We start from the raw sequence: 27,896 nt of genomic DNA, 5'->3' as shown, positions 1-27,896 counted from the left end.
CACCAGCCCGTGGCTTATCTTAATATCCCTGTGAACACCTAGAGATATAATATCCATGGATCTTCTGTCATAGATCACTACTAAAGGTCAAAGCCTGAGGCAGGCATAGAGGGATTCCCCAGAGTCGATGGAAGTGGCCACGTTAATTATGTCATAGCCATTTACTAAACTGTACCTAATTTAAAAGGACCTATATGCTCATCTAGTGGACTGACCAAGTCAGAAACACTATGTGAAATGTGATCCTGCCAGGTGGTGATGGTGCACACCTTTAATCCCAGCACTTGGGAGGCAGAGGCAGGTGGATTTCTGAGTTCAAGGCCAGCCTAGTCTACAAAGTGAGTTCCAGGACAGCCAAGGCTACACAGAGAAACCCTGTCTCGAAACAAACAAACAAAAAAACAAAATAATAATAAAAAGAAATGTGATCCCATTTCAGGTGTTTAATTTTATGTAGGATAAAATTGGGAGCCATGTTCCCCCAGAGAGCTGAAGGGATTTCACTCAACCCAGGACTGCTGCAGGTCCTCATAACAGCCTTCCAGGCTGAGCTGTCTCCATTTGTAAAATAGGGATATCTGCCCAAGGTCACCTAAGAAATAGGAGTAAACTGGGATTTGAACTAAGGTATGTGGCTACTTAAAATATTCTGATCATTGTTATGGCAGCCAAATACTTGAGAGGTGGAAGCAGGTGGATCTCTGAGTTCAAGGGCAGCCTGATCTGCATAATGAGTGAGATCCAGGACAGCCAGCGATATGTAGAAAGTCTATGTCTCAAAAAACAAATCAGAACGAAATAAAGTTACAAAAATTGTCTAATGAAGTTAAGTTGCTTCATTTCTCTGTAGGGCATTTCTGCAGTGTATAAATCTAGCTAATAAACACACCACTTTGAGTTTTTTTGTGTGTTTTTCAAGACCAGGTTCTCTGTGTAGCCCTGGCTGTCCTGGAGTTCGCTCTGTGGATTAAGCTAGCCTTGAATTCACAGAAATCTATCTGCCTTTGCCTCACGAGTACTGGGATCAAAGGCGTGCACCACCACTGCCCCAAGAACACACCATCTTTATAATCAGGAACGCATACACAATAAACACTCTTTAAAGGAAGATAAACACACTCACATGCCGATCGGAAAGGAATGCTGATCTTGCCCTGGATGCTGCTGATGGCGACGATGTGGCCTTGCTTCCTTTCCACCATGGAGGGTAGGAGCGCTGAGGGGACAGGTGGAAAGTTAGCCTCTCAGTCTCTATGCCTGGCGCGGCTGGAGGAGGCCTAGAGTTCTCCATGGAGAACCATGGGGGGGATGGAGGGTGGTTTGTTGGGAAGAATAGAATATAAACAGCAGAGTCCCCTGGTCCTACTGGGAGCTTGGCCTCTGATCTGAAGTCTGTACATCAAATTATTGCCCTCCCTCAGTGGGATGCAGGTACCATGGAGCAGAAATGCAAAGCTGCGTCAATGAGACCGACACTGATGTGATGTGAGGGCCCAAAACAGATACAGTACAAAACACAGAAAGGCCAAGCACCAAAATCCAATGACCATACCCGCTGCAGGAGTAGAATGGACAGGAACAGGCAGTGTCTCACTACAAAGAAGCAAGCAAGATGAACAGGCATTCTAATGACTAATGCTCACATCTCTGACCCCATGATGCCTACCTTTTGTTAGAGCAACAGGGCCAAAATAGTTTATTTCCATCACCTTCCGGTCCACGTCCACTAAGGTATCACTAATGGTACCACGGTAGCTGACCCCAGCATTATTGATGAGAACGTCCACATAGCCAAAGCACTGGAGGATCTCAGCTGCTGCTGCAGCAATAGTACCAGGATCTGCGAGGTCAAAGGTCACCACAAAGGGTTGGTGTGTCTGTCCCTGGTTAAATACAAAACACAAAATGCACCTTATGAATGACAGCCACATTCCTACTCTTCAGGGTTCTGGGACTGTCCCACTCGGCACAAATGCTATAGGCTGTGGCACCCCTCACATGTGGCAACATATGAAGTCCCTGCCAGTGCTGTTCACATCTGGTCTGGGCAACTTTTCTCCTAAACTGAAGGTGACTGATATACACCACCAGATGTGACCACAGGCTCTTTTTACCTTTAACAGCCAGACTGTGAAACCCACAGGGTGGGATCATATATGGTGTAAACTTGTATAGTACATTACCACAAGTTATTAACAATAGCTGCCTTTGCTGCTCCACACCATACATCATGATGCCACTCAAGTCATCAATGCACAGGCCCGGTCCATTTGGGATTGTCACTTCCAGTCATCTCTTCATGAAATGTTATTCGTGTGTTCCTGGTATGGCTAGCACTGGGACACAGAAAAAGGAGGCTCCTGACCCAGTCTGGAGGGGTAGGCATTTAACTCCATGACCACAATGCTGTAAAGCGCAGACGCTAGTGAAACCCACCCAGCAGTTCTGCTGGGCAGCCTGGTGAGAGCGGGAAGAGAGGGAAAGGCAGAGAAGAGAGCAGAATGGGAAGCTCCAGGAACCCTGTGAAGTGGCTTGAAGCTCCAGGTTATCTGAACATAACCTCTCAGAGCATACTTTGCTGATAAATCACAGCTACAAGCGGTGAGCTGCAGCCACTGAGCTGCTGGCAGCTGCTGCCACCACAACCTGGCAGGCAACTATGGGAAAGACAGTTCATATTTCTGGTGCAGTCTGAAGACAATGCATAAAGACATATGCATAAAATAAATAAATGACAAGAAATCAGACAGTAACTCAAACCCATGACAAAGGACCAAAATGAGGCCTAGTTGACAGAGCGCTTGCCCAGCAGTGGCCAGTAGCAATATGGGGGGGGGGGGGTGTTAAAATGTGCTTGGAGTCTGCTGCTTGCCAGTACAATGTGATCACTTGGATGGATGGATGGATGGATGGATGGATGGATGGATGGATGGATGCTGTGTAGCTCAGCAGTCCTGGAGTAGGCTACTGTGGCCCAAAGCAGTTCTTCCTTCCTCCCTCACAGAATCCTTGTTGTAGGCTCACCTGAGAAGAAGAAGCAGCAAGTTCACGGGTGAGCTCCTCAAGGGCCTTCACATTTCGTCCACAGAGGACCAGTTTAGCCCCCGCAGCATGGAAGACTCTGGCACATTCTAAGAGAAAAGAAAAGAACTCTGATAGTTGAAATTATCCAGGGCCATTTTTCCTCCAGGCCGTTCAGTTCAAAGTCACTCAACCCTGCACAAGGCCTGCTTCTCACATACTTGACATGTATGTGTAGGGCAGTGTGGAGCTGGGAGGTAGTATGAGCTCAGTGTCGGCCTTGCATCCCAAGGTGTGACATGCATGGGAATATAATGCTCAGACTTACCATGGTGTTCTTAAATAACCCTGAGCAACCCTGTGGGCTTAACTCTCCTGTAGTTGAAGAAGCCCAGCAAGCCTGAGCAGTCTGAGACCAGCAGGCAGGAAACCGGCCCTGATAGACAATCCACTTCCACCAGTGGTGCCAGCTCTCCCGTGGCTGTGGTCCCCGGACCGGTGTTCCAGCACTGCCAATGCTGCTCCCTAGACCACTGATGCAACTGGCAGATATATATGCACAGTTCTTTAGAGAATCAGGCTGGGGGCCCTTCAAGACTCCTGGCCCCAAAGGGTAGGAGCTGGAGGCAGGGATGGTATATAAAGCACTTGAGAGGCCATGGAAGCTGATGCTGGGCCTAAGGTCTCGCTGGCTGAGAAGTTCAGGCAGCAAAATTAAGTAAGGGAAACCCAGAAAGTGCCTCTTGCTCCTTGTTTACTGTCCCCAAACATGCCACAGCTAACTCCCAGTGCCCTGACAGAGGGCAGCCCAGTGTTCCAGAGAACACTGAGCTAGGTCTGTGGGCAAATCTAGACTTCCTGTTTCTTTCCTTCCCTTTCTTAATATAAATAATACCAGAGGAAACTGGGGCTAAATATCTTTTTTTTTTCATTCATTCATTTATTTATTTAATGTGTGTACACTGTAGCTGTCTTCAGACACTCCAGGAGAAGGCATCGGATTTTTGTTACAGATGGTTGTGAGCCACCATGTGGTTTCTGGGATTTGAACTCAGGACCTTTGGAAGAGCAGTCGGTGTTCTTAACCACTGAGCCATCTCACCAGCCCCAGGGCTAAATATCTTAAAGTAGGTAATTACTTCATAGGTAAAGCCTATGAAATATTTTTAATACCTGTCTCTGATACTTTAATCTTTTTCTGATTTTTTTTGTTTTTTGTTTTGTTTTTTTTAAATTTTTTAATTTTAATGTCTTTATTAGATATTTTCTTTATTTACATTTCAAATGTTATCCCCTTTCCTAGTTTCCCCTCCAAAAAGCCCCTAATCCCTTCCCCCCCTCCCGCTCACCAACCCACCCACTCCCACTTCCAGGCCCTGGCATTCCCCTACACTGGGGCATAGAACCTTCACAGGACCAAGGGCCTCACCTCCCATTGATGATCGACTAGGCCATCCTCTGCTACATATGCAGCTAGAGCCATGAGTCCCATCATGTGTTTTATTTGGTTGGTGGTTTAGTCCCAGGGAGCTCTGGTTAGTAAATATTGTTGTTCCTCCTACAGGGCTGCAAACCCCTTCAGCTCCTTGGATACTTTCCCTAGCTCCTTCATTGGGGACCCTGTGCTCCGTCGAATGGATGACTGTGAGCATCCACTTCTGTATTTGTCAGGCACTGTTATTTATTTATTTTATGTATTTAGGTACACTGTAGTTGAACAGATGGTAGTGAGCCTTCATGTGGTTGTTGGGAATTGAAATTTTAGGACTGCTCTTGCGTCTGTCACCTCTGCTCGCTCAGTCCCTGCTCACTCCAGCCCAAAGATTTATTTATTATATATAAGTACATGTGGCTGGCTTCAGACACACCAGAAGAGGGCATCAGTTCTCATTATGGGTGGTTGTGAGCCATCAAGTGGTTGCTGGGATTTGAACTCAGGACCTTCGGAAGAGCAGAGCCATCTCTCCAGCCCTGTTTTTTGTTATTTTATACATGATCTCATGTATCCTCTTAGCTTAGTCTGGCTTTCAGACTCATGATGGCCTTGAACTCTTGGTCCCTCTGCCTCTGTCCCCCAAGTGTTAGGGTACAGACCAGGCATACACTACCTTGTCTGGTTAATACTTTAACATTTCCAAACTGTTCTTCAAAAGTGTTCTACAAACTAATGAGCTCACATAAGTGTAAATAAAGCAGGCCATTGAATGTGCCTTCTCAGGACATAGGTCTCAGAACCAATCTTAGAGGCTCAAGTGGTATAGTGGCTTCTTAGGCTCATAGATGGGACAAGCCTGCCTTACAGGGCAGTTCAACCTCTGAAAGCCATCACCAAAGGGTTGGCAAGAAATGTGGCTGTCAAAACAAAAAACAACAAAAAAACCAAAAAACAACAAAAAAAAGAAATGTGGCTGTCATTTGCTTTCCTAAGAAGGGGCAGGGTTAAAGGGCTATGCAGTGCACACTGTTATGACTGCTCCTTAGGCCTCCTGCCCAGCACAGCACAGCACATCGGGCCAGCACCCCTCACACGGCCTTCAGAAGGAGTGCTAGGCAGACTGCACTGTGCTTTGGGGGCTGCTGTCATTTCCGAAGGAGTCCAGCACTGCCATTCACTGGCTCATCCTAATGAGGGGCAGATGAGTGAAGGACAGGAACGCTTCTGCCCATCCCTGGGAGATCTCCAAAGCCAACAGCAAAGGTCCCCAGCACAGGTGGGGTGGGACCTGTGGGCAGACCAGAGGCCAGCACACCTGAGCCTGGGCCTGGTCAGCGGGCTTCTGACATCATCCTTGGGTCAGAAGCGTGGGCCCTGATGGCTACCTCACCCCATTTTGTCCTGTCCTGACCAAAAGTGAGGAGTCATACTGGTGTACAGACAGCGTCTAGAAGATCAATCACCTCCTAGATTCTATATGAGATGCCTAAAAGGGAGGACATTTTAACTGGGACAGGAGTGACGGAAGTGAGAACAGGGCGGTAGGAGTCTACTCTCACTTCTTGGAAAAGCTGACCCAGGGAGGCAGGAGGGCCGAGGGGAGAGGCTGACAGCTATCTGCCCGCACACATCCCTCAGCACTGCCGGCCTGCCTGGGCTGTAAACCATGCTTCAGGCTGGCCAAAGCTGGCATCCAGAACATTCTGCACATTTACACATGGTCATGTAGTTTAAATGCACAAAACAGAAGACAAACTTTGAGATCAGTGTGTCTGAGAAGTCACTCTGTGACCCTGACACAGCAGAAAGGACCACATGGATGCCCCTCCTAGCAGATGCTAGTGGACAGCAACCTAGCCTGGCAGCATCACAGGGGTGTCCTCTCTGAGGTGGCTGCCTGCGGCTGTCTCACCACCTGGATGGCTTCCTGCTGCCAAGGCTTACAGTGGGGCAGACTGTAAGCACTCCCAGCGGAGCACAGTGGAGCACAGCATGCACTGTACTCAGATGGGGTTTCCTCAACCACAGTTTCTGTTTCCTTCAGAGAGGCCTGGTAATCGGAGATCAAGTGCAGATAATAAAGACAATGTCCTGCGCCCTCATGTCCTGCACCTGACTGCACCATTCCACACTGTAGCCAGCTGTCACTTTTCAAAGACTTTAAATTTTGTTTTTCTCAAGCTAGGTGTGGTATGGTGGTACATGCCTGTAATCTCCGCATAGGCCAGAGGACAGTCACAAGTTCAAGGCCAACCTGCTCTGTTCTATATAGCAGGTTCTTAGCCAGCCAGGGCTTCACAGTAAGTCCCTGTCTGAAAAAAAATGAAAAAATAAACAATAAACAAACTTCCTCGTTGCAGAGATCTAAGCAGCTGCTAACCAGCCTATTTATAGTAGCTGGGTAAGGTTAGAGGCCTGGCCAGTGGCATAGGGCCTGACAGAGCTGTGCTTTAAAAAGTCCAGAGCTCCAATGGCCAATGCAAGCGTCACCCTCAGAGACCTTGCCTACCAGCAGAGTGTCAGGGGACAGCCCCAGACCTCCCCAGGTCCCCTGGCACACTACAGACCTGTCTGCTCCTTCATGCTCCTGTAACATCCACCTTCCCGCACCTTTTCCTACTTTCCCTCTCCTGTACCCCCGCAGGTACATCTGTCATATCCCTATGACATTCCTCCTCGGCTATGGCTTTAGGATTGAGTCAAACCTGGGTTTGGCTCCTGGCTCTGCAGCAAATCCTAGATCTAGTCACAGCGCCTTGACTCTGAGCTATGAGGGCACAGTGAGCACACTGGTAACTGCCCCCACCCACTCACCCCTACCCCTGTTAGGAGCACTACTGAGGGAGCACTACTCAGGAACCACTGAGGCAAGAGTGCACCCCAGGGCCCAGCTTCCTCGCAGGAATGGCACTGGAGCCACAGGGAGTGGCTATGGTGTGCAAGGCAAAGACAGAAGAAAGAGGGCAAGGTGCTCTGCCTGGCAGGTCTGACGTTGGCCTCTGCCTGGGAGTCAATGGCAGAGCTCCTGCAAATGAGAGGGCTGAGACTGCATCCAGCACACTTTCCCTGAGCCTCAGAGCTATCACTGAAGGGCAATGGCACTGAGCTGAAGGCCTGGGTGAGGGAAGCAGGGCCCTCATGGATCTGACCTCTGACCCTGCTAAGTCCCTGATGGGGAAGAGGAAAGGCATGAAAGCCAGTGCCAAGCCCCCAACCAAAGGCCAGTGTGTCACACAAACCCGAGAAAAGGTCAAAACACCATTTCACCTACTTCTCCACATCTGAAAACCCCTCTTTCCAAGCAGCAGAGCTGAGGAAAGCTACTGCTGTCCAGAAGTCGTCTCTTCACTCGCTCTCATCCCCACAGACTCGCTCACTGCTCACATGCCCTGTTCCAACTGGACCACGCAGAGGCCCCTTCTGCATGGCCAGTGACACCTGCTGATTCTACTCCCCACCACTCCCCATCACAGACCCCACAGCCTTACCTCTGCCGAGACCTGAGGTGGCGCCCGTGACTACCACCACGGCATTCCTCAGGTAAGCCTTTGAGCGGATCCTCTGCAGCAGCCGTAAGAGGCTGAAAATCCCGAGGCAGCCAAACAGCAGGGGCAGGATGGTCGTCGGGGAGGCCAAGTCCATGACCCTCTCCTTCAGCATACCTTTCCTGGAAGAACCAAACCAAGTCACCAGGGACTGAGTACAAGAACTGGGGATTAGCCAAAGCTCCTTCTCTAAATTAGCAGATCCCACTTCTGCTTTTCCATACAATGAACTAGGGCCAGGAGGGGAGGGGAGGGGACTGGGGCTCAACCCAACTAAGTCAAGGACTTGGGGACATTTTCTTCTTACTACAATCCCAGCTCCTTGTACCCTGCAAATCTCAGGTTAGAACAACCCTGCCTTGTTCAAATGGCCCAGGAGCTGGTTACTTCCCAGACAGCAGGAAGGTGGGTGGACAGGGACCCTACTCAGGGAAGGACATCAGAGCTTAGGCTTGGGGACAAGGACTGGAAACCACTCCACACTCCCTCTCATGGCCCCTAAAGACCACAGCCAACAGTCTTGGCTGCATTTCATCGAGCCACAGCTGCACCCACAGCCTCAAAGTCAAAACATCAGGAGTAACCGACTCAGAGGCTCCAGAAACTTAGACCCTAAATGTGGTGCAGCACCAGCGCAGAGCCCCCAGAACTGTCTTCTGTCTAGCCTGGCGGGTACTACTCCCACCCCCACCTACCACTTCCAATTTGGCCTCTGACCTCTTCGCTCAGGTCTGTTAACAGGAGGGATGAATTATCTTTGTACAAGATCCAGGGATGCAGCTGCAAGTAGCCGTAGCAGCCTCATGCAGAGGCATCTCAGACCTCAGAAAGTCACTTCACAGCAAACAAATTCTTAAAAAGACCTTGGAATGCTGAGTTTTACCAAATGATAAAAACTCACTAAATAAATAGGATTCAATAGTTTAATTTTTATACCAGCACAATTAAATTAACAAACAGAACAAAATTTGTCACATACACAGAAAAGTCTCTTGTGTGTAACAGGAAATGTCTCAAGGCCAGTGCTGCAGTGAGCAGGCTGCCCCACCCAGCAGGGAGCAGGGAAAGAGCACAGCTTCTCAGCCCCGGGGAAATGGGAAAGCTCAGAGAACTTCCTCAAGAAGCCTGAGCCAGCCACCTAGGAAAAAGGCCACACCCAATCCTGCACACTCCTGGGATTCCTTACATCTCAGGCCAGACTTGGGCAGTTTGAATAAGAATGCCCACCCCAAGGCTCTTGACTGAATAACTGGTGCACCCATTTGGAGTGAATTAGGAGATATGGCCTTATGGGGAGGTGTGTCCGTGGGGGCCTCTGATGGATCAAGATGTGACGTCTCGGCTGTTCCTGCTGCCAAGCTCTGCAAGGAACTCTAGCCCTTTGGAACTGTGAGCCAATTAAATGCTTTCCTTTGAAAGTTGCCTTGGTCACGGTGTTTTGTCCCAGAATAGTTATTAAGACTGAAGCTGGTAGGAGGGAGTGGACTACTGCTGTAAACTCCCTCCCTCACCGTGTTGAGTTTTGGAGGTATGTGGGAACCTTTGGGATGTCAGACTAGGAAAGTGGCTGAACACTGTAAGCAGAGTTTACTGTGGCATCCTAGGTCAAAGCCTGGGAGACAGTAGCAGTGCTGGGAGCTATTGGACGATGGAGATCCAGCTCAAGCATCCCCAGAAGGGAGTGATATTCACAGCCGGGCTAAAGACCATTCTCGAGATATTCTGGCTGATAACTTGACTGCTTTCTGCCTTAAGAATTTACCTAAGGTACTTGAGTTCAAGGCCAGCCTGTTCTACAGAGTTCCAGGACAACCAGGCTGCACAGAGAAACCCTGTCTTGAAAACCAAAACGGGGGGGGGGGGAGGGAAGGAGGGAGGGGGGTAAATTAAAAATTAGTGGAGAAGATCTACAGGCCGTCTTGTCTTGTCCTGTGGTTCTTAGTAACCACCCTTATGCAGGTCTACGACAAAAAAGAGCAAGCGCGGCAAATATAAAGTGCACAGTGTGAACAGAAAAAGAGCACCAGCAAATGGAACGTAGGAGCCAAGAGTTGCGCTGAAAGGGATGAGGAAATCCAGGAAGCCAGCTCTAGGTAAAGGGAGGGGTGCCCTCAGACCAAGACCCCACCCACCTCAAATTCCATCTTGTGAAAAGAAGAGGCCTGGGGAATCTTCTGCTCCTAAAAAGTGACAAAGGAAGCCGGTGGTGGGAGTGCACACCTTAAATCCCAGCACTTAGGAGGCAGAGGAGAGGGAGGTGCACCTATGAGTTCTGGGCCAGCCTGGTCTATACAGTAAGGGTCACACAGCCGGGGGTGGGCTACACAGAGAAACCCTGTCTCAAAAAGTCAAAAAAAGAGCCGGGCGTGGTGGCGCATGCCTTTAATCCCAGCACTCGGGAGGCAGAGGCAGGTGGATTTCTGAGTTCGAGGCCAGCCTGGTCTACAAAGTGAGTTCCAGGACAGCCAGGGCTATACAGAGAAACCCTGTCTCAAAAAACAAAAAAACAAAACAAAACAAAAAAGTCAAAAAAAAAAAAAAAAAAGCTTCTTCAACTGCAGAGGGCCAGCTCCACCCAAGCAGTCACCCAGACTTGGCAGTGTCACCCATGTGGTTTTGGCTTTAGAGTCCTGGAGAATACACCAGCAAAGGCACTGTGGAACCTTCCTCTGCAATAAAGGACATGCTGAGGCCAGGCATGTGGCAGGGGAGTCCCTACAGGCCATGATGTGCAGCTATGAAGGTGAAGCCTACTACACCAGACAGCCTAAGATATTAGAGATGCCAGCATCATGAGCCGTCTGCCAGGGAGAGCTGTATCCAGAGAGTGGGATCAGCCAAAAGAGAGAAGCGTACGTAAGCAGCAAGGCGAGAAGCGTGAAGACGTCCAGGCCCTTTGACATTGGACATGGAACTACAGGATTTGGAGTTTGCCCTGCTGGGTTTCCATCTTGCTTTGGCTCGGTGTTTCCTCACTGTGCCCCTATTCCTCTTTTTTGGGATGGTGACATGGAGCCTGTGTTATTGTATGTTAGAAATTATGTAACTTGCTTTTTTATTTTAAAGGAGGTTACAATTAAGAGATTAATCAATCTCTTACCTTGACTCTCCGAAGAGACTCTAGACTTTTAAACTACTGAGGCACTGAGTCTAACCTTTGTTGTTAGACTAAATGCATTTCATATTAAGATATGGTTACAAGCCTATGGGGCCAGGAGTAGAATGTGGAAGTTTGAATGAGAATGGCCCTCATATTTGTGGAAGATTAGCCATAGCCTTGTTCAGGAAGGTGTGCCACTGGGGCAGGCTTTGAGGTTTCAAAAGACTTGTACTGTTCACCGTGTTTGTACAGTTTCCTACTTGCAGGTCGAGATTCGAGCACTCAGCTGTTCCTGCTGCCCTGTGTTGCTCCACCATCATGGGCTCTGGTCTCTGGGACTGTAAGCCCAATTAAATGCTTTCTTTTATAAGTTGCTTTGGTCATGATGTTTTGTCACAGCAACAGAGAAGTAACTATGACACAGTCCACCCAGGACTAACAGGACCCGTCCTCAGCCCATGCCACTGTCTGTGAGGCATGTCCACAGCTGCAGTCATTCGTTCTGTCAAGCCATGTCAGAGGCAGACACACAATAAATTAAATTAGGGCCAACTCTCCACACACACTAACTCAGTATAACCATCATGGGAAAAAACATTCACAGAGTAAGCCATTTTACTGATGAGCTGGGTTCAATTATGACATAAACTTCCTAAGTAGGCAAAAATGTTAATATGCTGTGCTAGATAGTTTTAAGGAGGGAACCACAACTGAGAAAATGCCTCCATAAGATCCAGTTGTAAGTCATTTTTGTAATTAGTGACTTATGGTGGAGAGTTCCGCGCATTGTGGGTGGTGCCAACCCTGGGCAAGTGTTCCTGGGTTCTGTAAGAAAGCACACTGAGCAAGCCAGTAAAGAGCACCCCTCCATGCCCCTGCATCAGCTCCTGCCTCCAGGTTCCTGCCCTGACTTCTTCCTTCAATGACAGACTATCATGTGGATGTGGAAGCCAACTAAACCCTTTGCTCCCCAAGCTGCTTTTGACCATGGTGTTTCATCACAGTGATAATAACCCTAAGACACGTTCATTTTTTCACTACTCAAATACCCTTTCTATGCTGCAGTCCACATAAGCACACTTATGGGTTCCCAGGCTGCTTAGACCTTCCACACTTCTCTGAAAGAACCAGATGGATAGGCCAGGTACCTATGGGTAATCCTACTGAAAAGTTGAAGGGAATTTTGTGTCAGGCAGTCATATTTCCAGACTAGAAAATAAATCTTCTATACAAAGCAAGGTCAAAGATAAGCCTGTTTTCTTTCAAAATGGCATCCAAGAGGGCTTAAATTTGTTTTTAAAGTATGCATTTTTCATCCAAATGCTTATTAGCTTCTAGTTCAGGGTAGTGGCCAAATCATGGACCAGGAAGGCAAGAGTGACAGTATACAAAGGAGTCAGATCTCAGCACTCAAGAGGCAGAGGCGGTGGGATCTTCATGAGTCTGAGGCCAGCCTGGTCTACACAGTGAGAGCCTGTCTCAAAAACAAAAATTAAAAAGAAAAAACCCACGCCGGGCGGTGGTGGCACATGCCTTTAATCCCAGCACTTGGGAGGCAGAGGCAGGCGGATTTCTGAGTTCGAGGCCAGCCTGGCCTACAAAATGAGTTCCAGGACAGCCAGGGCTATACAGAAAAACCCTGTCTTGAAAAACCAAAAAAAAAAAAAAAAAAAAAAAAGAAAGAAAGAAAGAAAAAGAAAAAGAAAAAACCCAACCCAACAACAGAATAGGGGTGGGGGGCTTACTTTGCTCACATTTTCCAGATATCAACTGGTAGGAAAAGGGATAGATTCTTCCCAGGGCTATGTGACAATAGTGGGAAGCAAGACAGGAGACGGGGAGAACTCCCTGGACAGGAAGTGCAGACCCTCCAGAGTGAGGATGTGCCACCTATACATGCAGCATGTCCACCAGTCACAGCCACTTACCTGCTAGTGAGGGACCTAGGGCCTGAACTTGCACTAATGTGCCATGTAAATTGGCATAAGGAATTAACAAGGCCACGGGGCCCACAGGCTAAGGCAGCCAGAGTGATGAACTCTCACTTTCAGCTGCTCCTTTTCTCTTCCACCAAGAGGTGTTGTGGCAATGGCTTCAAGAATATGAACTTAGACATAAACTATTTTACCCGTGATGATATTACTCCTTTCAATTGCTTTGGCCAAAGTTCATCATTGTAAGTTAGAGATGGAGTCTATCCCCAAGACTCCTTTCTTCTTTAAAGCAATGCTTTAGAACTCAAATCATCGGCAGGGACCGACAGGAGTAAAACAGGCAGGTGTAATCTCATCAGAAACTATGCACAGAAATTAAACATCTAAACCTGAAAATCACTAGACAGGTCCTAAGAACTCTCCAGGGCATAGGGAGGAATTGGTCCAGGTCTGTAAAAAGGCAATCATGCCATGCTGAGCCACACTACAAGGAAACAGGGCCAAAGGGCAAACAGGCTCCAATGTAAGACTAAAATTTATCTGAAGAAATCTGAAATTTCCTATTGACGTTCCAAAAGTCCAAGCAGGGCCAGTAATAATGATGCACAGTTATAATGCCAGCACTCAGGACAAAAGCGGAAGGGATGGCCAGTAAGCACCAGACAGACAGACAGAAGAGGAAGTGGGGAGAGACGGACACCAAGACCACTGACCAATTCTTCAACCCCAACTCTGGTTGGCCATCAGCAACCATCAGCCCACCTGCTCTGCACCATGTGACGCTAGAGAGCCACCTGCTCCTCGGTCCCAGCTCCTAGCCACCTTTGCCGCTGATAGAGAGCCACCTGCTCCTCGGTCCCAGCTCCACCTTTGCCGCTGAGTACTCAGAGACTTTGGCCTGAACCCCAAGTCGCCTTTCAGGTCAGGAGTCAGCAGTGTGTGACCTCACACCCAGTCTCCTCCCAGCTTCGTTTATGAACTACGGCCAGGTCCGAGTAGCCAACCAGCACAGCGCCCACTGTTGCTGTTGGTTTCTCTGTACGACTTCTATTTTCGCTCTTTTCCCTCTGTAGCCTAGAGGCCTGGCTGCCTGCCCTCCAGTCTCCAGCCAAAAGGCTGCTGTTATTCATTCGAATATCTTTAACCCTCTCTTTTTAGTCTCCCTTTTACAAAACCCCTACAGCTCAGCCCTGCCTTGTCTTTCTGTCTACCATTCCTCCTGCGTATCCATTCCTCTACATGGCAGCCTGTTACTGATCACAGATCTCCCTGTGATGATAACTAGTGCACTAGTACACGCAGTTCTCCTGGTGTCCCTTTACACTCTAAAACATTCAGTGCTTAAGAAAGGAATGACTCTCGTATTGGCAACTGGCACTCCATCTTCATGGTAGGTTTACTGTGGACCACTACAGGCCAACTTGCAGTGGAAGTCTGGGAATAAAGCCTGGTGCCCTGTACAAACAAAAAGGAAAAGCACCACCTCACCCTCCAACAGTCTGTCCTCAACACGCAAGCTGAAGGAAAAAACGAACCTGCACACGAGGGGTGGGATCTGCCCTAGAGAAAGAAGATCACACAGCAAAGCCAGAGGGCAAAAGCCATCTGTGGCGGTTTGAATGAAAACGGCCCCCCCTAGGCTCACAGATCTGAACAGTTGGTCACGACTCCTATTTGAAAGAATTAGGAAATATGGCCTTATTGGAGGAAGTGTGTCACTGAGGGTGGACTTGAGGTTTCAAAAAGCCCATCCCAAACCCCGAGCGAGTCTCTCTCTTCCTGCTCCTGCAGATCCAGATGCAGCGCTCACAACTCCTTCTCCAGCATGGCTGCCTGTGTGCCACTATGCTTCCTGCCATGATGACAATGGACCAAGCCTCTGAAACTGTAAGCAAACTCCCACTAAGTGCTCTCTTCGTATGAGTTGCTGTGTCACGGTCTCTTCACAGCAATGGAAGAGCATAACGAAGAAGAAAGTGGGTTATTTCTGTGACAGGCCTGACCTGCTGCTTCTTGGTAGTATGTGGAGTTTTAGTTAGGAAAGTTGTTGAATACTTGCCCTGGCTGTCCTGGAACTCACTCTGTAGACCAGGCTGGGCTTGAACTCAGAAATCCGCCTGCCTCTGCCTCCCAAGTGCTGGGATTAAAAGGCGTGCACCACCACCACCTGGCTCGGAGAAAACTATTATTAAGAGGCCTAGACACCTGGTCTTGTGACACTTTGGTGTCAAATGATGTAGCTGCTCTGCCCTTTTCCAAAAAGTCTGGATGAAGCAGAACTGAGGAGTTTTTGGTTAATAGTATTGGATATCATTGAATAACATTGGTTAGCATTGGCAGAGGAGGTTTCAAGGCAATCTAGTATTAACAGTGTCACGTGGCTGTTAGCGGTCACTCTTGGGCAGACCTATGATGAAAAGGAGCAAGCTGAACAAGGAAAACTTAACAGTGTACACTTGGAGGAGAAAAGGAGCACCAGGAAGTGTGATGGAGATAAAAAGATTAAAGAAAAGCCTGACGCTAAGGGAGTAGCAACCTCGAGGCAATATCCCACCCACCTGAGCTCCTAATTCATGAAAAGGAATTACAGCAATTTCAATATTTTTGTTTTTGGTTTGTTTTTTGAGACAGGGTTTTTCTGTGTAGTCTTGGCTGTCCTGAAACTCACTCTGTAGACCAAGCTGGCCTCGAACTCAGGAATCTGCCTGCCTCTGCCTCCCAAGTGCTGGGATTAAAGGCGTGCGCTACCACCGTCCGGCCTATTTTATGTATATGAGTACACTGTAGCTGTCTTCAGACACACCAGAAGAGGGCATCAGATTCCATTACTGATGACTGTGAGCTACTATGTGGTTGCTGGGAATTGCACTCAGGACCTTGGAAGAGCAGAGCAGTCAGTGCTCTTAACCCCTGAGCCATCTCTCCAGCCCCATGAAAAGGAATTAAAGAAAAGCTTGAGCTATGACAGAAACCTTCAAGCCCAGAAAGCTGGTGAAAATGGATTTGAATGAAGAGGCCAAGTTCCAGTCCCAGCATACAGAAGTCAGCAGTGCTGGCCACATGGTTCTTCTGGCTTCAGAGTCAGGAATACAAGAAGGGGTCATGGAATCTCCCTCCGAGGCTAAGGAAAGCTGCCGAGGCCAGGCGTGTGTCAGAAGTGTCCCAGCATGGATGCCCAGAGAAGCTACTGTGTGAAGCTCTGAAGCTGAAGCCTGGATTGCATTGAAGATGCCAAGATGTTGGAGATGCTCAGGTCACTGTATACCTGCCCAGGGGAGCTGCTAACAGGGAGTGGACCCAGCCCAGGAGAAATAAGTACACTGCAGTCATCAAAGCTGAAAGGAGCTGGAGATCTGAAGAGCACTTTGACACCAAACATGGGAGATACAGAATTTGAAGCTTTTGGTCTTACTCTCATCTAGTACTTCCTCATTATGCTCTTTTCTCATTTTTGGAATAGTAGTGTACATCCTTTGCCCGTGTAAGTTGGAAGTGTGAGATCTGCTTTTTTATTTTGATTTTACCAGGGTTACAGTTAAGAGATTGCATTTGGGGGCTGGTGAGATGGCTCAGTGGGTAAGAGCACCCGACTGCTCTTCCAAAGGTCCTGAGTTCAAATCCCAGCAACCACATGGTGGCTCATAACCATCTGTAACAAGATCTGACACCCTCTTCTGGAGTGTCTGAAGACAGCTACAGTGTACTTACATATAATAAATAAATAAAGCTTTAAAAAAAAAAAAGAAGAGATTGCATTTGGTCTCAAGAGACTTTGGACTTTTTGGGTCTTTTTAGTTTTATTTATTTATTCTATGTATATGAGTACACTATTGCTGTCTTCAGACACATCTGAAGAAGATATCAGAATTGAACGCAAGACCTCTGGAAGAGCAGTCAGTGCTCTTAAGCACTGAGCCAGCCCTGAGGCTTTGGTCTTAAACAGTGTTGAGACTGTGATAGACTATGAGAACTTCTCAAGTTGGACTAAATACATTTTACATTGTGATATATGGCTACAGGCTTATTGGAGCCAGGGAGTAGAATGTGGTGGTTTGAATGAGAATGTCTGCCACAGGCTCACAGATCTGAATACTTGGTCACCACAGAGTGGTACTATTTGAAAGGATTAGGAGGTGTGGCTTTGTTGGAGGAAGTATGTCACGGGGCGGGTGTGGGTGTGTGTGTGGGTGTGTGTGTGTGTGTAACTGAGATCTCAAAAAGCCCATTCTAAGCCCAGAGTCTCTCTCTTGCTGCTGCCTGTGGATCCAGATGTAGAACTCTGAACCACTTCTCTAGCACCATGTCTGCCTGGACACCACCATACTACTCCCTGCCATGATGACAATGAACTAAACCTCTAACACTGTAAGCCAACCTCAGTTAAATACTTGCTTTTATAAGAGTTGCTATGATCACAGTGTCTCTTCACAGCAATAGAACACTGACTAAAACATTATCTGAGCCCTTTGACATCAGACGTGGAGCTATAGAATTTGCAGTTTGCCCGGTTTCAATTGAGATGCTCCCTCCTAGATGACAAGGGATGTCAAGCTGACACCTGAAGCTATAGCAAGAACAGATGGGGAAGAGCTTTCAAAGAAAGGCGACCAAAGTCAAGCAGGTGCCACTATTCTAGTGTCTGATAAATAGACTACAACTCGTAGCCAATCAGAGAGGTAAAACAGTCACTTCATTCTGCTCACGGGAGCAATAGATCAAGAGAAAATTATAGTTCTAAATATATAAACCTACTGACTAATCCCAATACACTAACAGTCGGTGACTTTAAAACCTCCACTCTCATCATTAACCTGACAAAACATAAACAGTGAAACTGTAATTAAATGGCACCACAGATCAAATGAACCTGACAGACATCTACAGGACATTTTACCCAGTTTTTCTCAGTAGTTCATGGACCTTTTTCTAAAATATATCACTTATTTGGACACAAAACAGTTCACAACACACACCAGAAAACTGAAATAATTCCTTCTATTTTACCTGACTATATTGGCTGCAGGCAGCTGAACTCTTGGAACATCTTTTTCTTTCCATAGTGTGGTTAGTCAGTCTCCATGCCCAGCAGTTGTTTTTATACGGCTTTATAGACACCTTCGAGAGTGGTTTTTTTATTGTTTTTTTTTTTTAAGATTTATTTATTCTATGTATATGAGTACACTGTTGCTGTCTTCAGACACATTAGAAGAGGGCATAAGATCCCATTACAAATGGTTGTGAGCCACCATGTGGTTGCTGGGAATTGAACTCAGGGCCTCTAGAAGAGCAGTTAGTGCTCTTAACTGCTGAGCCATTTCTCCTGCCTCCAGTCTCATTCTTGTTACAGGCCTTTTAAAATTATTTCATCTTGGTTTAATTTTGGTAGGTTTTATGCATCTAGAAATTTATCTATTTCATTTATACTTTACAGTTTAGTGGAATAAAAAAATAAGATATGTGTTCTGTATTTCTTTGGTATCCATTGTAATATTTTATTTTTCATTTCTAGTTTTACTAATTTGGGACCTTTTTGCTCAGGGAGTGGGCTGGCCAAGAATCCCTGTCTCGAAAAACAAAACAAACAAAAAAAAGGATTCCAGCACAATTAACATTCCCTGTGAAGATGACAACATTCTTTTACATACAGATGCTGAGAACGTTAAAATAGCAATGAGCTATACACTAAATATGGCCTACTCCTATACTGGATATTTTCTGGGAATCTTACAATCAAGATTGTAACTTTTGTTTACAGTGAAACATTCATACTCCTCATGTAGCCTTGGTTATCTAGGGTGTTACCTATTAAATGCACCTCAGGGCCCTTCTAAAAGATATAACTTCAAAACCCAGTGCCTTCTAACCCCACTCCTGTGTTAAGTATATTAATGTTAGACAGCCAGTCTTCAGAACTTTTTATCTTATAACTGAAGACCGGGCAAGACATAGTCCCAACACAGGCCCATCATAGGCCCCATCGCCCACAGTGTACTGTATCTCAGTAATCTATTCAAATTGCAGATCCACCCATCAATAATTAGGTCATGATTAGTCTCTGGATTCACCTTCACAGACATGCCCCAAAGTGTGCTTGCTTAATCTATACATCTTTGACAACAAAGATTAAACATTACAGTATCTTACACTGAAAAAAAAAAAATCTTACATTTAACCCTCTCTCAGTCCTTAGTCTCAGCTAAAAGTATTTTCCCAAGAAAGCCTTCCCTGTATCCCTCCACTTCCTCCCCCTTCGGCTGATCCCATTATACATTTCCCTAAAACTGTTTACTGTTCTACATATCACATAGCACAATCATGGTTAATATTTAGTCTTCATGACCTTCACCATCTCCTAACAACTCGAGAACTCATCAATTTGATCATTTTTTGGTATCTCTAAATACCAAGCACACTGCTGGTATAGAGTACGTAGTCAATAAATCCCTAATAAACAAAGTGGAACAAGGGTTCTAGGCACTTGCCTAGAGTACATGAATCCCTGGAAGGAAAGGGAGGGGGAGGGGAAAATGAAAATAGCAGCAGCTGGGCAATGGTGATGCACACCTTTATTTAATCCCAGCTCTCAGGAGGCAGATCTCTTGAGTTTGAAGCCATCCTGGTCTACAGAATGAGTTCCAGGCTAACCATGGCTACACAGAGAAACCCTGTTTCAGGCTAGAGAGATGGCTCAGTGGTTAAAAGCACTCACTAACTGCTCTTCCAGAAGTCCTGAGTTCAATTCCCAGCAACCATATGGTGGCTCACAACCATCTGTAATGGGATCTGATGCCCTCTTCTGTCTTCTGGTGTGTCTGAAGACAGCGACAATGTACTCACATATATGAAATAAATAAATAAATCTGAGAGAGAGAGAGAGAGAGAGAGAGAGAGAGAGAGAGAGAGAGAGAGAGAGAGAAGCAACCACATTCCAAGTTAAATTAAATGAGGTTATCCTGGACAGTTTCAGCTTACTCTCAATTCAAAGCCCTCCATGTAGTTAGTCATTTTAGGCTGGCCTCTTTTGTGGTAAACTGGCTAACAGCAACAGTAACAACAACAGCAACAGTAACAACAACAGCAACAGTAACAGTGACAGCAACAGTAACAACTGGGACTGTCCAAGCCACTGCACTGAAGTCAACATCACTCCTGTCAACCCTCAAATCATTATGTCCAAGCCACAACCATGCACCAGTAGACTAGAGCTTAGGTTGTAGTCCTTTAATGGGTATATTACCTCACAAACTTCCTTTCCCAAACTCCTGTGTAACTATAGCTTTGAAACACATCTTTACAATATATCTAGGAACAGCCATTCTGGCCAATGATGAACCACATACATAATGATGATGGCCCATAAGATTACACAGTCTTCTGACATTGTGGCAATCTCGGTTTGTGCAAATACACACTCAGATGTTTATGTAATTACAGCATTGTATCCAACCGCTAAGCTGCATATGGCTGTATGCTGTATTTTCCAAGACTCTGAAACTGACCAGCTTATAAAGGCGAGAACAATCCATCACGTACTCACTTATCCAGCTTGTTCTCTTCTGTCTACACCATCAGGTTCTTTAAGGCAGGAAAGTTCCGAGCCTAGGGTTTAAGAGCTACAAGATCTCCCAGTCCTTAGCCAAAGACACCCAGATAAGACAAGACTTGCACCTTTAAGATATATGTCGTGGGGGCTGGAGAGATGTTTCAGTGGTTAAGAGCACTGACTGCTCTTCCAAAGGTCCCGAGTTCAATTCCTAGCAACCACATGGTGGCTCACAACCATCTGCAATGTGATCTGACACCCTCTTCTGGTGTGTTTAAAGACAACTACAGTGTACTCCTATACATAAAATAAATAAATAAATCTTTAAAAATGAAAAACAAAAGCTCTATGCCGTGTTCCTTCACTGTGCATCCCTCCAGTATCCCACACTGTGGAGCCTCCTCCATTCTTCCACACACTCCTCTCACTCGGCTGTGGTTTCCTCTTAGCTTTTCTCATTTAAACACATTGTTTAGTTTTTTTTTCTCATCTTCAATTTTTTTTTGTCCATAAAAATAAAACTTGTCAGCTGGTTGGTGGCAGCGCATGTCTTTAATCCCAACAATCAGGAGGCAGAGGTCTCTGAGTTCAAGACCAGCCTGGTCTACAGAAACCCTATCTTGGGGAAAAAAACAAATCTTGTCAGTCACAGTAGTGCACACCTGCAGTTGCAGCACTATGAAGGCTAAAGCTGGGGGGTGAGTTTGATGCCAGCCTAGACTCCATAATGACTGTGAAATAGGGAGGAAAAAAGAAAATAGGACTAAGCTACATTTTCTTCTTTTGGGTTTTTTTGTTTGTTTGTTTTGGTTTTGTTTTTCTTGTTTTGTTTTTGTTTCTTGTTTTGGTTTTTTGGGGGGCAGGTTGAGACAGGGTTTCTCTGTACAGCCCTGGCTGTCCTGGAACTCACTTTGTAGACCAGGCTAGCCCCAAACTCAGAAATACGCCTGCCTCTGCCTCCTGAGTGCTGGGATTAGTTTTGTTTTTTAAGGACAGAGTTTCTCTGTATAGCCCTAGCTGTCCTGAAACTCACTCTGTAGACCAGGCTAGTACATTTTACTCTTAGATAGGCATATGTGTTACTAGAACATAGTAACTTTATTTTACTATTCTTACCAAATCCCTAGTTAATCTGTAACTCAGAAAAGAATTTTTCTTTTCACCTTTATTTTATGTGCATTTATTTTGCCTACATGCATGTCTATGTGAGAGTGTTAGATCTTGGAGTTATAGTTATGTGATGCCATATGAGTGCTCAAATTTGAACCTGGGTCCACTGGTGAAGCAGTCAGTGTCCTTAACCATGGAGCCATCTCTCCAGCCCTCTCAGGAAAAAAGAAAAAAAAAAAAGAGCAAAGATTCTTTCCAATATAGCAAGTAGTTTTTCAGAATCTGTTCTCTATAAGAAAAAGAAAATTCTACTTAACCTACTAATCCATGAACTAGAATAAAAATAAATGATCTCAAACAAACTCTAATGTTGGAAAGGAAAAATTAAATAAGAAAGGGTCACCCAACTCATGAAATAAGAAATTTCTAGCTGGGCAGTGGTGGTGCACACCTTTCATCCAAGCACTTGGGAGGCAGAGGCAGGCGGATTTCTGAGTTCGAGGCCAGCCTGGTCTACAAGGTGAGTTCCAGGACAGCCAGGACTACACTGAGAAACCCAATCTCAAAAAACAAAAAAAAAAAAACAAAAATAAAAAAAAAGAAAGAAAGAAAGAAAGAAAGAAGAAAAACAAAAACTTAACTGCTGAGCTATCTCTCCAGCCCCCCTTATATTTCTTTATCTTTGTATAATCACAACACTAAGTAAGATCTGGGAGCCTGCTAAGGTCTGGGGCTCTCTTATATTTCCCACTGGTCTTAGTGAATGAGTCAAATCATGTCCTCTTCTGGGATGTCTAACGACAGCTACAGTGTACTTATATATAATAAATAAATCTTTAAAAAAAAAAAAAGTAGTAAGTTCATGTACCTCTGAGGTACAGAGATACCCACCTGAAATTTCTAGGTTACAAACTTCTAGGAGGGCTTGTTGTTCAAAGGGCCTGCTATGGTATGTTAGCGTTCATTATGGACAGTGGGGCCAAGGGCTTCCAGGCTGTGGTGTATGGGAAGCTCCAAGGACAGAGGGCCACTGAAGGTTGTGGATATCTACAGTGGAAACTCTGTTAATTACTGTATTGACATTGCCTGCCACACGTATTGCTCAGACAGGATGTGCATGCTGGGCACTAAAGCTCATGCTGCCCTGGGACCCAAGTGTTAAGGTCAGCCCTAAGAACCCTCTGCTTGACCATGTGAGCATCCTGGATCCCAAAGATGAGATCCTGCCCACCACCCCCATCTCAGAACAAAAAGGTGGGAAGCCAGAGCCATCTGACATGTCCCATCCAGTACCTACAGGGTCTTAGCAGCTGCGTCTGGAGGCTGGCTGTTGCCCTGTAAAGACATTTAATAAAATATCGCATAAAAAGAAAAATAACAAAATTAAATACCCACCTGAGAGATAGTGCAACTGTTTGTGTGGAAAGGAGTATGTATTAACTCTCAAATCACTATACTAAAGGCTAATAAACTGAAGAGAAATGTATGTGTACCATGTGTTGAGTAAATGTAGCCACTTGCTAAGCCCTTGCAAGGAAAAACTTATTTACACTTCACTACTGCCATATTTCTAAAGTTTTAACTGAAGAAACGGTCGCTGAATGTTTAAGGCATCCTCCCAAAGTTGCACCCGCTAACCAGCACAGTTAGGGTTGGAAGAGCGTCTAATCTAAGAAAGTTGTTCTCATGGATGTTCCAGAGTCAGAATCTTGCTCGCCCTTTCCGAAAATCCAGATCTTCTAACCATCCCTGGGCAGGGGAGCTACGGGCCGGGGCGCTCCAGCACTGAGGTCACGGCGCAGTAGCTATGCACACGCGACCTTGCGCGCTCTAGGCTCCAGACCCTGAAACGCACACACAGAGAGCAGGCGATCTCCGCGATGAGCGAGCCCCGCCGGGTGCCTAAACCGGGCTTCCTTCACGGTGGGGAGCCGCGGGGAACCGGAAGCTATCAGGAGGATCCACGGCCTCCCCAGAGCGTGCTCCGCCTCACTCCGCCACTTAAAGCAGATGTACCCCGCGCCTCAGCTTTAGACAGGACACCGTCCTCATTCCCACTCACCAAGAGGTTGCAACATCCCCTAGCCTTTACCTAGAGGACGGAGAGACCATGGTCAACCAACTTCATGCTCCCGCCTCGGAATTGACGAAATGCAGCTCGACTCTGTCCAATCACAACACTCAGGAGGCACATGCGCTCTGGAGATGCGCCAAACAGCGGTAGGGTCTAGCCTTTGCGGTCTGAGTGACGTCAGTCTGAGCAAGTCCTATACCGTGAATCTTCCGGAGGGAAATTCTAAGTAGTGGTTTGGGTTCCATCGATTTTCAGAAAAACTGAAGTCGCTCTGCAAAGTTGAGTGTGATGGCAATGGCTGTTATTCTAGCACTTGGAAGATGAAGGGAGGCAGCTCAGGAATACAAGGTCCCCTTCGGGCTAGGCTGCATGACACTGCCTCAAAAAGCAAAAATAAATGCTACAGCTGCCAAGATTATTATAAACAGCGATATGATGTTACAAAGATGGGGAAAGGGGGCTCGGTTTTTTGTTTGTTTGTTTGTTTTTTAAGATTTATTTATTTATTATATGTAAGTACACTGTAGCTGTCTTNAGACACTCCAGAAGAGGGCGTCAGATCTTGTTACGGATGGTTGTGAGCCACCATGTGGTTGCTGGGATTTGAACTCTGGACCTTCGGAAGAGCAGTCGGGTGCTCTTACCCACTGAGACATCTCACCAGCCCGGGGCTCGGTTTTTGTTTTTGGGTTTTTTTTAGTAAGTAGTCACTTTTCCTTCCAACAAGTAGTCACGTTTAACATAACTAGGAACCTACTATTCTAGTATTACTATTATATATATATAATATATATTATATAATATTAGTACTATTAATTAATAGTAGTAGTACTATTAATAGTACTATTAATAGTACTAATTATTAATAGTAGTACTACCAATATTAGTACTACTAATATTAGTGCTAAGTCTAGGAACTTTCTTTTTTCTTTTTCTTTCTTTCTTTCTCCCCCTGCCCCGCCTCTTTTTGGTTTTTTTGAGACCTGTTATTTCTTTATGTAGCCTTGGCTGTCTTGGAACTTGTTCTTTACACCAGGCTGACCTGGAACTCACAGAGATCCGCTGGCCTCTGCCTTCCAAGTGCTGTGAGTTCAAGACTAGCCTGGTCTACATCACGGGTTTCAGGACGGCCAGGGCTACAGAGACCTCGTCTCAGAATAATTATTATAACAACAGCAGCACAATTAAGAGAGTGATAAGCAATAAAATTCGTAATACATATAGCTGGAAATAATTTTTATTTCAAAAGATACAAAGTTTGCAAAATAAAATTATTCTTTTAGTTTTTCAAGACAGGGTTTCTCTGTGTAGCCCTGGCTGTCCTGGAACTCACTCTGTAGACCAGGCTGGCCTCAGAGATCTGCCTACCTCTGCCTCCCAAGTGCTGGGATTAAAGGCATTCGACACCACGCCCGGTGTAAAGATGCTCTTGTCCAACAGCATCAGTGAGCCAACAGGGGAACCTGGACTTCCTCCCCCACAAAGCCAAGTAGAGTGCCAGGATTTCCATCCCTTGTTACTGACAACAAGACCACTTCCCACATGTGAAAAGAGGCCATGCAGGGAGCAATAACTAGACACTCTTTCCCCTTCCAACCAAGGCAGTGTCAATGGAGATTTATTAGAAGTCTGGACTTCCATTTGTACCAAATAGTAACAAAGAGTTCCTCTAGGTGTCAGTGAAGGACAAGTGGAACGTACAGACTTTCCCATCCATCTGCCAATAGCAAAAAGGCATACGATTCCCCTGCCAAAGTATTGTCCAAGAAAGCCAGCTTAAACGGAAAATGGAAATAGGATTCAGAATCTTATGGTACTTAGAAGTCCAGGTTTCTGTCAAAAAGCACTAGCTTTGGACTAGGAATATATAGCACAATGTTAGAATACTTGTAAGCATATGCAATGCACTCAGTTTTACCCATAGTACAAGAATGAAAATTAACAAGCATATGTTTTATTAAGAAACTGAACTTTTTTCTTTTTTAACATTTTTATATTTTCATTAGTCCTTTGAGAATTTTGTACAATATTTTTTTAAGATTTATTTATTTATTATATTTAAGTACACTATAGCTGTCTTCAGACACACCAGAAGAGGGTGTCAGATCTTGTTACGGATGGTTGTGAGCCACCATGTGGTTGCTGGGATTTGAACTCCAGACCTTCTGAAGAGCAGTCGGGTGCTCTTACCTACTGAGCCATCTCACCAGTCCACAATATTTTTTTTTAAGATTTATTTATTTTATGTGTGTGAGTACACTGTCGTTCTCTTCAGACACACCAGAAGAGGGCATTGGATCCCCATTACAGATGGTTGTGAGCCACCATGTAGTTGCTTGGAATTGAACTCAGGACCTCTGGAAGAACAGCCACTGCTCATAACCGAAGAGCCATCCCCAGGCCAACTTTTTTCTTTTAAAATCTTTATATGTATGGCTGCCTCACCTTCATGTGTGTTTATGTACTAATTGTGCGCCAAGCTCTCAGAGTCTCCAGAAGAGGGTATCAGATACACGGAGACTGGAGTTATAGGTGAGTGTGAGCTGCCTTATGGGTACTGGGAATTTGAACTGGATCCTCTGGAAGAGCAGCCAGTGCTCTTAACTACTGAGCCATTCATCCAGACCCCTCCCCACCCCAAGAGATAACTTTCAGATGGTGTCTCTCCTCTCCCTCAGGTGCCTCTCCCTCACTATCTTGCTTGCTTTGGACCTCTTCTTCACAATAAGCTCAGACAATATATCTCTGAGTTCTTCAACAGCAGCTGCCATTGGAAACAACAAAGAAAGGAGATTCACGTGGCAATGGCCAGGGGAAATATCTGCTTGGTCCTGGATCAGCAAGCTAAGAAGTTTCATGGATATTCTATCAGGGTTTTCCAAAGGAACAAAGCTTAATATTTTATATATAGATATAAAACAAAATGAGACAGACAGACAGATAGATCAATAGAATTGATAGAATATATATATATATGTATATACATATATATGGATGGTGTGTGTGTGTGTGTGTGTGTGTGTGTGTGTGTGTGTGTGTGCGAATTTTATTAGCTTACCTTACAAGATACAGTCCAGGTAGTCCTACAAAGTCTTTCTCACTGTGGAAAAGCTAAAATCTGCTGGTTCATTCAGTCCATGAGGCTGGCTGTATCAGCAGATCAGCAGTCTCAAACTGGTTCTGGAGTACTCGGTGGAGTCCTAGAGAGCTGTTGCATTCAGTCTACATTGGAATCCTAAAGAAGTTGGCCTTAGCACCAGCCTCAGAAACAGCACAGATGTACTTGCCAGCAAGAGTAAGGGCAAGCAGGAAGAAAAGAAAAGCTTCCTTCTTCCACGTTCTTTTATCTGAGTTGCCATTAGAAGGTGTGGCCTTGATTTAGGGTGGGTCTTCCTGCTTCAAATATCCTGATTAAGGAAAAATCCCTCACAAGGGTGCCTAGCAGTTTGGGTCCCAGTTAATTTCAGATGTATTCAAGCAGGCAAACAAGATTAGTGATCACATTCTCTAATGAGGTCCCAGGAGATGTAACAGCTTTAGGGACAGAATGAGAGAGATTAGTTCTGCCCTACTTAGCTCTATGCTCCTATTCAGTTTGAACCAACAGTGTACAGGATGATCCTCTGAGCTACTATCTTCAGGAGTTCATCTGGGCCTGCTCGAAACTGACCATTCATAAAGGAGGGAGTGGAAAAAGTCATGGAATCCTCCCTCCCCTGAGTATCCAGCTACCATCCCACCAAGTTATATGCAATTCTTCCCTTGGAGCCTGGAAGGAGAGGCTAGAGTATCTAGGTATGCAAGAACCAAGAGAGGGAGCTCCAGCTATGGGGCCATGGGTTAACCATCATCCCTGCAGGGTGCAGACCTTTCCATATGACAGTTTTAAGGTCACCAATTCTCTCGCCTGTAATCCTGGACCAATTGCTCTGTAAGCAAGCCTATTCATTGGTCCCCTCAGGTGTACCTTGGTGGGATCAGATTTTGATTTGTCATTGTGACCCTGAGGGGTGAGTAGATTTTTCTTAGCATGCCCTACAAAAACCAGGGTGATGCAACCACAGGCTTTTCTACCTGTACCCCACTTCCTGAAATAATGACTCTGAGACTTAATTATATATGAATGCCTAGGCC

The 27,896-nt window shown here is 45.8% G+C and overlaps 1 protein-coding gene across 3 annotated transcripts in view; it reads right to left on the bottom strand.

The window, feature by feature from the left end:
* Dhrs7b (dehydrogenase/reductase 7B) overlaps positions 1-23,859 on the bottom strand; it is a 29,387-nt gene extending 5,528 nt beyond the window's left edge. The window contains exons 1-5 of one of the 3 annotated variants that reach the window (XM_029545600.1): positions 23,781-23,859; positions 7,945-8,123; positions 3,025-3,131; positions 1,667-1,883; positions 1,124-1,216 (exon numbers count right to left, since the gene is read on the bottom strand). In XM_029545600.1, coding sequence (XP_029401460.1) covers positions 1,124-1,216; positions 1,667-1,883; positions 3,025-3,131; positions 7,945-8,123; positions 23,781-23,800 — 616 coding nt within the window. In that variant the 5' untranslated portion in view covers positions 23,801-23,859. Of the gene's footprint in view, positions 1-1,123; positions 1,217-1,666; positions 1,884-3,024; positions 3,132-7,944; positions 8,124-13,797; positions 13,929-23,750 lie in introns of those variants that run through there. The other 2 variants (XM_021213269.2, XM_029545601.1) reach the window with 2 other exon arrangements.
* Positions 23,860-27,896: the final 4,037 nt, after the last annotated feature.

The sequence above is a fragment of the Mus pahari genome, chromosome 14 (assembly GCF_900095145.1).
Source record: "Mus pahari chromosome 14, PAHARI_EIJ_v1.1, whole genome shotgun sequence".
In the NCBI taxonomy this organism is placed as follows: Eukaryota; Metazoa; Chordata; class Mammalia; order Rodentia; family Muridae; genus Mus; species Mus pahari.
This window is presented reverse-complemented; position numbering and strand designations above follow the sequence as displayed.